This window comes from Pocillopora damicornis, chromosome 7 (genome assembly GCF_964200805.1).
Source record: "Pocillopora damicornis chromosome 7, jaPocDami1.2, whole genome shotgun sequence".
Lineage (NCBI taxonomy): Eukaryota > Metazoa > Cnidaria > Anthozoa > Scleractinia > Pocilloporidae > Pocillopora > Pocillopora damicornis.
Window position 1 is genome coordinate 7,196,022 of NC_142676.1, and position 10,240 is coordinate 7,206,261.

A 10,240-nucleotide genomic window follows, 5' to 3' on the forward strand; every position below is an offset into this window, starting at 1 on the left:
CACGACGAATGCACAACTTTTCTTATCACACAACTGCCCAAAAATAAAAGAAAATTTATTCCAAAAGTCTTGAAAGTTCACATAAACCGAATTCAACTGTACCTATATTCAGCGAGTCCAAGAAATCAATGCAAACTTAAGCCATAACATGAATGAGCTGGCTCCAAGAGCCTTTTGATTCACTTTTGATTCACTTTTGATATATATGTGTATTGACCAAGCGTGAGGTCCAGATGGCTGGATATTGGCAGAGTTCTTTTTTTTTTTTTTTTTTCTTTTTTGCGTTTTCATGGACTGTGACAAGTCAAAGTTCAGAAAAACGCAAAAAAAAAGGAACGATGCTAATATCCAGCTGTCTTGACCGAACGAGCAGTATGAGTTTGATATAATAAGAATAAAAAATGACTTGTTTATTTTGAGAAACGGGAAAGAAATCGAAGTGTAGAGAAAGATTTTTGTTCGTCTTGTCACGAGCGTGGGACAGAGAAAAAATTCTGAGTCCCCATGAGGAATCGAACCTCAGACCTTCGGATACCGCGCTCCGATGCTCTACCACTGAGCCACAGAGACTCCACTGTGAGCGAGGGGTTTATTACGAAGTTCGTATGACACGCGTCCTACATATTGCTAGGATCAGCAATGTCGATAGTGTACTGTTTGTAGATAGAAATAAGAGAGATGGCAAGTTTTGAGCTCGGTAAAGGAATAGAGAAAAATTTTTTTCGTCTTGTCACGAACGTGGGACAAAGAAAAAATCCTGAGTCCTCATGAGGAATCGAACCTCAGACCTTCGGATTCCGGGCTCCGACGCTTTAGCCACTGAGCCACAGGGACTCCACGGTGAGCGAGGAGAGTCCCACGAGAGTCGTTTAATGTTTTCGTTGTTTTAAATGTCTTCTGCTGCAGTAAATTTTCTATATTCCCCCCCCCCTTTCGACTCTGTCAGCGACAACTGATCCCCCCTCCGTCCCCTGGAAACCATGTCATCCCCTAAAATCTCCCAACCCCTTTTCCCTTAAGATAAATAATGACCGGTGTGGTCCCTTAGATACGATTTTGCGTGGGTAGTTTTATTGAAGTTATACTAGAAAAATAATCATATGAGTCGCTCGTACATTTTGTGATCTGTATGCTCACTTGGAATATGCTGAGAGGCTTTTTAAAAATAAAACATTTAAAAAATCACTCTTGCGTAGCTAGGAATCTTACGATACAGTCGCGTTCATGCAGTTTTCAATACTACAAATAATTGTTGGCGAGCGCGACAGAGGTGGAGAAATGTCATCATTCTGTCAGTGACGTAAGGTAAAAAAGTATGTGCAGTTTGCTTCTGTTGCTGTTTTTTATCATGCGAGATATTTACGCTTCTAATGACGTTACATAAAGTCGCAAGTGAAAAGAGCCCATTGCCCGTTAGTGTTGCAATAATTTAACCTCTGAAATTTTACTGTGGCAGAAATCAAAGCACTCCGTACCGGTAGCTACGTGTTAGAACATACATCTATTTTTATCACAAGTTCCAGTTACCAACGCTTTTTAGCAAAAATCGGATTTTCAAAAATATTTATCTCAAAGGAGAACAAATTGTACGCTCTTCACCTAACAGCGTGCATCAGATTACTATATACCGAGCCAACGAGGCTCCTAAGACGAGTGGCTGTTACTCTGAGAACTCTTGTCAACAGACTAAAAAAGGTTGGCAACGTTGAAACTGAAAAAAAGTCTTTAAATCTCAAGTAATGATATGATATATTTTTAGTTATTAGGAAAGTCATTGACTGTCACATTTGCTCTAGGAGTAGTGTTTGTTGCTTCCTCGTCACAAACTTCTCTTGACCGGCACTGTTAGACTGACTTGAAGACTTTCTCCTGTTGATGAAAATCAATGCAAAGGGAATAACAAATGCTAACATCAGAACACCACCAGTCATTTTGAACGAACTGATATAGTTTCCTGTTTGATCTGCCATTAAACCTGTGGAGAATAAAGATGCAAAAGATACAAGAGAGACTTTCAGATAAAGCGTTGCGAGACAAGTTATTCAGTTGTTCCCATGGGCCCTCCTCAGGGGCCTGTTCAGAACTTGTCATTTATTGAACAGGTCATGATATGGAAAAGATACTGGAAATGCAAAGGCAGTCATGAAATTAGAACGATTTCGATAGCGTAAACATTTTCAAACATTGAAACTTCCCGAAGTGTGGTATTTTTAAAGTCAGTGGCTGATAGCAGGAGAAGCTGTCATTCCTTGTACAACCATTGTATCTCTTCCTTCTATTTCCTTTTTCGCATTATGAGCATCTTTTACCGATTGCTGCCATGCAAAGAGCCTGTAATGGGCATATGAACTGCTATGCAAAAGCCTTTTCATGCTTTTTCCGCCTAATTTAAGAGAAAATAATCTAAAGACAGGTACATGAAATGGTCTATAGTTCAGAGGCAATCGGAGGAGAGAACCTCTACAGATCCGTCTAGAGAAAGTCTTACCAGCGATTGGCCCGCCAGTCGCAACTGAAAATGAATAAAGCAGGCATTCGATACAAAATGCAGTAGTTTTTCTCTTTTCATCCACGCAGCTAAGTAGGATGTAATTGGCTGTTGATATAAAAATTCCATCGCTTGTTCCATATGCACAACTAAATACAACTAAGGCCCAATATTTGGTTGCGTAAGGTAACAGGAGCACAGATACACCACCGATAAACAGCGACAACTGATAAACAAATACTGGGTTAATCGTTGGATTATTACACAGTTTTCCGGACAGAATTCGTGCAAGTGATGAGGTGAGGCCAATGAAGATAAACAGTCGAGAGGCACTTTGCGCTGTGATCCCAAGATCCTCACAGTACTTGACCTGGGTAAAATTAATACTGGTGTTAAGTAACGATGATGTAGTTTTTCAATAGTGAATACAGAAAGAAGAGAAGACAAAAGGAGAAATTATTATATTTCTGCGTTCTATTTCGCACCACGACTATTTTTCTCAAAGCTACCTAGCAAAGAAATTCTATGGGGCATTTACTGTTACGTGAGAGCCATTTATCGTGTAACCTGCGGTAGAAGCTGTAACAACACAAGTGAAAAAAATCCGACGATTTTTCACGTGCATTTAACATCACTAATAAGCAGCTGACACGTTACCGAGAGAATCGACTTCTGGAAGGCGAGTTTGCCAGAAGGCCGATTTTGGCCGTGTACCTGAAACGATTGCTTCTGTGGAGGGGAAAAAGTCAAGAACTGATAATTTTGTAAATTGAAAGTTATGCCCATTGTTTCGAGTGCTGAAATGATTCAAAGCATTTTTCATCTTGAGCCTTGCATCGCCTATCTTTTTTCATTCATTAATAAAGACGACTTCTCTTGTAGGTAACATGTAGATAGAAATTTTTCTTCTCGTGTTCAACTCGATAGCTCACTCGTAAGCTATCGAGTCGAACACTCGAAGAGAAATTGCATGTCTACAACCACCCATGTATCGTTCTCTATACAGGTCATCTTTTCCTTTACTTTGAAAGAAAGGGATCTACGTTTTCACACCGTTAGATGACAGAAATCCTTTTCTTACGTAGAAAAAAAACCGTTGAATAACAAGTACATGATCATGCAGGCGTCCTAAGTTCAAACGAAATGGCTTTTAGGAGGGTAGCATTTAACTGCTGTGTGGAGAAATACTTGCCAGCAATTGGTCCGCAAGTCGCTGCTGAAAACGAGTAAAGCAGGCATTCGATACAGAATGAAGCTGTATTTCTTTTTTGTCCACACAACAAAGTAAGATGTAACACGATGTTGATATAAAAATTCCGTCGCTTGTTCCATAAGCACAGCTAAAGCCCAGTATTTGGTTGCAGAAGATAACAGGAGAGCAGATACACCACCGGTAAACAGTGACGACTGATAAACGAATACTGGGTTAATCTTTGGATTTTTGCACAGTTTTCCTGATAGAATCCGTGCAAGGGATGAGGTAATGCCAATGAAAATCAACAATCGAGAGGCACTCTGCGCCTTGATCCCAAGATCTTCATAATATTTGACCTAGTTAGGATTTATACAAATTGTGGCTTCATAAATTTGTCAATAGAGCATACAGAGAGATGAGGAGACGACAGAGGGAATTCCCATTACTCCACAGATCTTCAAAATAAACGTCCAAATTTAAAAAGGGTTGTATTTGAAAAAGTTGTAAACTGATTTGGTGTGTGGGTCATAGAGTCAGTGGTTGTAACTCGCCTGTTCCATGCGGTTAGTAAGTAGACACGGATAGCTGCAATGCACCTCGTCCACATTGATGGTTGGAACAGGCTGACTATTCACGTCCGAAATAATACCAGAATCCTGGGGAAATACTTGCCTAAATGCCTGGAGGCTGTGAAGACGGGGTTTATTTGGTTTTAAACTTCTGACTAGGCTAACTGATGTTTTAACAACCGAGACCTTCCGCATAACACATAACCTGATACAGCCCGTGCATGTTGATCCTTACTGTCGCACACAATTATTAACATGATCGTGCAGTGCTCATGCAAACATGATCTGGAACTCATACAAAATACAGATTTTCTTGAATGTAGACCTTCGCCCATATCGACACATTTAACAAATATTTTTTCCTTTTTTAAGTGACGAAGAATTAGCTATACTATGAAAAGCTGTATACTAACCAGATTGATGATTGGAATGAACATGCCAAAACTTCCAACTGTTATAGAAATGACCACAAAAGTGTAAGCAGGAAATGTCCACACGCTGCAGTAAAAAGTGATTCTACTCTTAGTTTCTACTTTTTGTTCCCCGTCTAAGGTTTCTGATTCCTCATCCACCTCCGATGTTGTTTCTACTACATTTGGATTGAAATTCAAACTCAAAATGCAAACAAGAGCGAAGGTTGCCGTCATTATTCTAAATGTGTTTCTCCATCCAAACGCGTCCAAAAGAGCCTGCAGCAACGGACCGTTGTAAAGGACACCTGCACTAGATCCTAATGTGGTTATACCAACAGCTAACGAGAGTGTTTGTTTGAAATACGTTCCAACAACCAGATAATAAGAGTTGTAAATGAAACACGCCCCCATTCCGCATATCAAACCGTAAGTAAAGTGCATGACAGCGGGGCTTTTAGCGAAGGAGGTCGCTAACAAACCTGCAATGCATAGGATTCCTCCCATAAAACATGTAATGCGACATCCAAAGTGATCACATAGATATACAGCCAGAAAACTGGCAAACCAAACCAAGGTCAGGCCGATGGCCGGGAACCAACCCAGGCTGTTAAAAAGACGATTTTCATTGATATTAGTTCCTTTCATATCAGTAGTTTAAGTACCAATACAAAGTCAGCTGGATGTCTATGGGAAAAACATTCTAATGGTTGTTGACATTTCAAGAGGACATTATCTTGTTCCTCTTGAGATAAGTCTAGTGTCGCAATCCCGCATCTTATCTACATTATGAGCCAGGACGCACATGGGTCACGTATTAATAAGATCTTAGAGCTTTGTGCAGCGCTGGAAACCTCTTTATTTCAACAATTTACGAACTAAACATCTGCAGCTTTACCACTTGGTCAGGTAAGGTCACTTAAGTGGACACTCCGTAATAAATGTTTAGAAAATCTGAGTTCATTCGTTTATGCTTTCATGATTTCCAACGGATCATTTAAATATTTATTATTTTTTAATTTTAATGTTAATTTTTTCTATATATTATACTTACATATGTACTTACACAATACTTACTTCTTACACGACGCTTACACTACATTAACTTGCACTACTTACATATATTATAACTCAATTACACAAGTCAAACTAAATTACAGTTGATCTATTTAAGTTATTGCTTGCATGTTAATTGTTCGAGTCACTAATACGAATTTTGTTTCTTAATTACACTACATGGGGTATTAATTTTCTAGAATTTAATAGATTATTAAATAAATTGATAGCGAAAAGAAACAAATCAAAATACAAAAGTTGAGAAGAAAAAGGACACAATACAATTTTATAAAGACAGAAAAAATTTCCATTTGTTCCTCAATTCCTTCTCCTTATTACAAGTGACTGCAACATATTTTTCTAGATTAATTTTTTAGCGCACAAGTGAGACAAATCATCGAATTGGTACGTTATGGTATTTAGAGCGTTAACATATAAGAAATATTTACCCAAAATAATGAGATGGTTGAGGGCTAAACGGTAGGTGTGACAGCGAATAATTCCGAACATAACCTCCAGTTCTGACAGCAGCAGTTTCGTATTACTAGAGATTGAGTACCACTCCTGGAATCTATTCCAAAAAGAACTTGCGTGCATGCAGTTTATAAACAAATGCCACAGGGTCCGACACTCAGAAGGACAAAAGGGACAGGAGGGCGAAGCAACTTTATTCATTTTGTGTAACAAGCTATTCGTTGGTAAAATTCGGTGAATGATTTTTCCAACGGATCACTTCAATGGATTTGCTCACTCCATTCCTGGTTTTCCAGCATCACTTTACTAAACTGATGCAAAAGTTATTTTACATATTACTCTCTCAATTCGCAGCTCATACAGCAGATATTAATTTTACTTGATATTACATAATCAACAGAAAGCCATAAGCTTATTGATAATATGAAAGACTTTCTCATCGGTACTCTGCGGGGGGAAGACTCTTCAGGCTTAAATAACTTAATGCCGGTTATTTAGAGGAAAGCTGTCGAAGGCTGCAATTATGGACAAACAGCGGATCACAAAAAATCTTTATGGATGCGTTGTTTTTTTGAATAAACAATCGTCTCCATCGTACGCTGCAGGTCTTCTTAAACAGTTTGCAAAAATTTAACGATTATAATGATAAAGCGTTTGGCTTCATTAAACATGGTTTACTGGAACAAGGGTTTGTATTACCACGGCTCCGGTAACTCATAAAATTAAAAACGAGAGAGTGAAAAAAACAAAACAAAACAAAACAAAGAACGGTCTCCTGTCGCTCCCACCAAAGCTGTTACGTTTTATTCATGCTGGTTACAAGATTTTATTCATGTAACCAGTTTATTCATGTTGTTTCATTGAGAACTAAAATAGCGCAATCATTTGGCATCCCTGAAACAACAGAGAAGCTCGGCTTTTTCAGGCTGCGACTCTGTGAGAATTTCTCCGGGTGTTTCGTTGGGAACTAGAATAGCGCAATCGTTTGGCATCCCTAAAACAGCAGAGAAGCTTGGCTTTTTCAGGCTGCAACTCTGTGAGAACTTATTTCTCCGGGTGTTTCATGTGGAACTAAAATATAGTGCAATCATTTGGCATCCCTGAAATAGTAATAGCAGAGAAGGCTGGTCGTTTTAGGCTGCGACTCTGTGAGAATTTATATCTCCGGGTGTTTCATTGGGAACTAAAATAGCGCAATCGTTTGGCACCCCTGAAACAGTGGAGAAACTTGGCTTTTTTAAACTGCGACTCTGTGAGAATTTATTTATCCGGGTGATAAAGTTAAGAATATTAGCTTTTCATATGGTTGTCTTGGTAATCAGATGATTTCGAGTGCAATTTGGAATAAATAAGCACGAGAAAATTTTTTTCAAAGACTAACAAAATTCGTGGTCTTTGAAAAAATTTTCAAGTGCTTATTTACTCCAAATTGCACGAGAAAAATCATGTGATTACGTATTAATAATATAAATGAAAATTTTGAGATAGCTTATCATAATTATGCAGAGGCAAAGCGCGAGCATCAAGTGCAAAAATAATTTATTCAAACCCTGCACTTGACATTGTGCGTTCGGTCAAAATAACCGCTTACGATCAAAACAATAATATGCAATGATATTTTCACATCTTTAAGGCGCAAAAAAGTTCAAAGTCCGGCTAAACAGTTCAAGGAATTATTCAGGCTGGTTAGTTACTCCTTTGCACTGAATTAACCCTCTTCTGCATCGAATTACCTGAAAACTGTATTTAATTTAACCAATCAGAGAAATTTTTTCGTGTATCTTATTAGGTTGTAAATTGTTTTCCAATCTTTTTTTCACATTTTGTTCTAAGAATTACAGTCGTATCGTTTCAACAGAGCGAATAGAAAATTTAGCTGAAATCAGGTTAAAAGTACTACGAATTTCTGGCAATTTGTTTTCATCTCTTTTGACTTATATCCAAGCCTGGTAGCCGAGTGGTAACTATCGTACCATCAGCAATAATATGCAAAACTTTTACACAGGTGTCATGTCTGAGCTGAGTTACGGCATTTTCGAAGTCTTTTCTATCTCAGATTGATCTTTCGGTCTTTTAATATCGGTTCGGAAATTATTTTTTTGACACCGCTTTTCCGGGATAGGTGTGAAAAAATGTCACGGCAAATTACGTGCAGCATTGCTCCCTGCTGATGTTCACCTATTCATTAGGCGAACATCAGCAAGGGTTGTGATTTCAGACCTTCCACCGTGTGTTGCAAAAGATAACAGTTCCTTCGTTAAAGGAATTGCCTTGGAATGGACAATATTATGACTATCGATCCTTAACAATGAAAGGGCTAGCTTTCACGAGATTGCCCTAATAGCGGAATGTGAAAAAGTACAGTTGCTTTGTTCTATGAATACACCATGACTATAACAGAGTAGGCAAACACATGTAATTTAATGTTAACAACTGAGTTGAAAACGTAAATTAGCCACCGTAAAGAGTTTAAAAGCTAACGTTTTAAGCGTTAGCCTTTCGTCAGAGCGATGGAAAGAATTGTGGGTTGTGTGTGGGTTTATATGCAGAAAATGGAGCTACACTATTGAAGGGAATATGGTGACGAGAAAATAAAAATAAATTTGGTGAATGAAAAGCGCTCGTTGATAGCGTGAGGATTAAGAGTGCCGATTTGGAAGATAAATTTTTGTTCAATTGTTTTACGGCTTTCCGAACTGCCAAGATGTAGGGAAAGGCCGAAAACTGCCCTAAGCTGTAAAGAATGATTAGGGAGACTAAAGTGTCTGGCGACTGGTTTAGATGCGTCACTGTCATTTCTTTCTACGTCGTGAACGGTGTTCTCGGAATCGGTCACATAGTCGTCTTCCTGTTTCACCCATGTGTAACTTTTTGCAATAATTGCAGGTTATGCAGTAAATAACATTGGTGGAGGTGCACTTAAAGTGATCAGTGATCTTAATGGATCTCTTGGGTCTCGACATTTTCTCTACGTTATAAATGAAAGGACAAGTTTGCATCGTGAGCGAGCACATTTGAAAGTTCCAAATTTGTCAGTAAGCAGGTTGTTTTCAAAGGCGATTGAAAATAATTCTATCTCTGATATGGAGTTCAACTCAATGTTGCACGAGATTAAGCTGTATGAATCACTGAAAAGAAAGTTGAAAAATAAAGCAAAAATCTCATCTAAGGTTCATGTTGACGCTATAGGAGAACAGATAAAAGAAGATGATCGAAAAAATAACGAAGTAAGATTGAATTTGAAAGAAAATTAAATGGCTTTTCTCTGTTTATTTCTCGACATAAATTCTAAAGATATGCAAATTCAACAGAATTAAACTTTATGCGCTGGATAGGTATCCAAGGCACAAAAAGTATTAGATAAAAATATCGGGATCACTTCCACAAATAGTCCTGAAAATCTTCAGATTAGTCTTAAAGAAGCGCATTAGTAAATCACTGAAAGCTAACTTGTTATACTTTTCAGTTAACTCAACAAGATTGATCAAAAAATAAGCCTGGGCTTGTGAACAATCAGTCAACTTCAATAGTTGCGACATTTTCTTTCCTGAAATTCCTTTTAATCACTTCAAAACCTATCCCTACAAGTTTGAAAAAAACACATTACGTCTCCTTGTGTCCCTTTGAGCTTGATCAAGTCTACTTACAAGTGTTTTCATGCATCCATCTTCATTGTCAAGATTCAATCGTATATTAGTGCAGTCAGCAAAAATTTCATTTCATTGAATACTGTCTTTCAGTTTTTCTGCGTCATTTTTGCTGGGTGAGGTTTTCCTGTCTTTCTTGGAAACCAAATCAGGTCAATCATTTTAAGCGACGGTTAGTACTGGGTAAACCGCCACCAATTTCGAGAAAATGACCTCAACATCTTCATGTTTTTTCTTGAACATTTCCTTCATCTGCGCAAGATCGTTTCGTAATTTTTTAAAAAGCGATTCTTGTCCATTCTGACACGTCCGAAACAGTTTGAAGGAAAATAACTTTGAAATAAATAGAAACTTCTGAGGGTCATTTGTAGAAGACAAATATGAAAAATTCCGGACGCGTC

General features: G+C 38.1%; 1 protein-coding gene and 1 non-coding gene across 2 annotated transcripts; both read right to left on the reverse strand.

The window, feature by feature from the left end:
* Positions 1–497: 497 nt before the first annotated feature.
* Trnar-gcg (transfer RNA arginine (anticodon GCG)) lies at positions 498–570 on the reverse strand. The gene has a single exon. It is a non-coding gene; the product is annotated as a tRNA-Arg (tRNA).
* Positions 571–1,781: 1,211 nt separating this feature from the next.
* Positions 1,782–5,310, reverse strand: LOC113677665 (monocarboxylate transporter 10-like). The gene is made up of 3 exons (XM_089212293.1): positions 4,666–5,310; positions 2,489–2,858; positions 1,782–1,975 (listed from the first exon to the last, which is right to left on the reverse strand). The coding sequence occupies exons 1-3, from the start codon at positions 5,308–5,310 to the stop codon at positions 1,782–1,784; spliced, it is 1,209 nt and encodes a 402-aa protein (XP_089068419.1).
* Between the last annotated feature and the right edge of the window lie 4,930 nt (positions 5,311–10,240).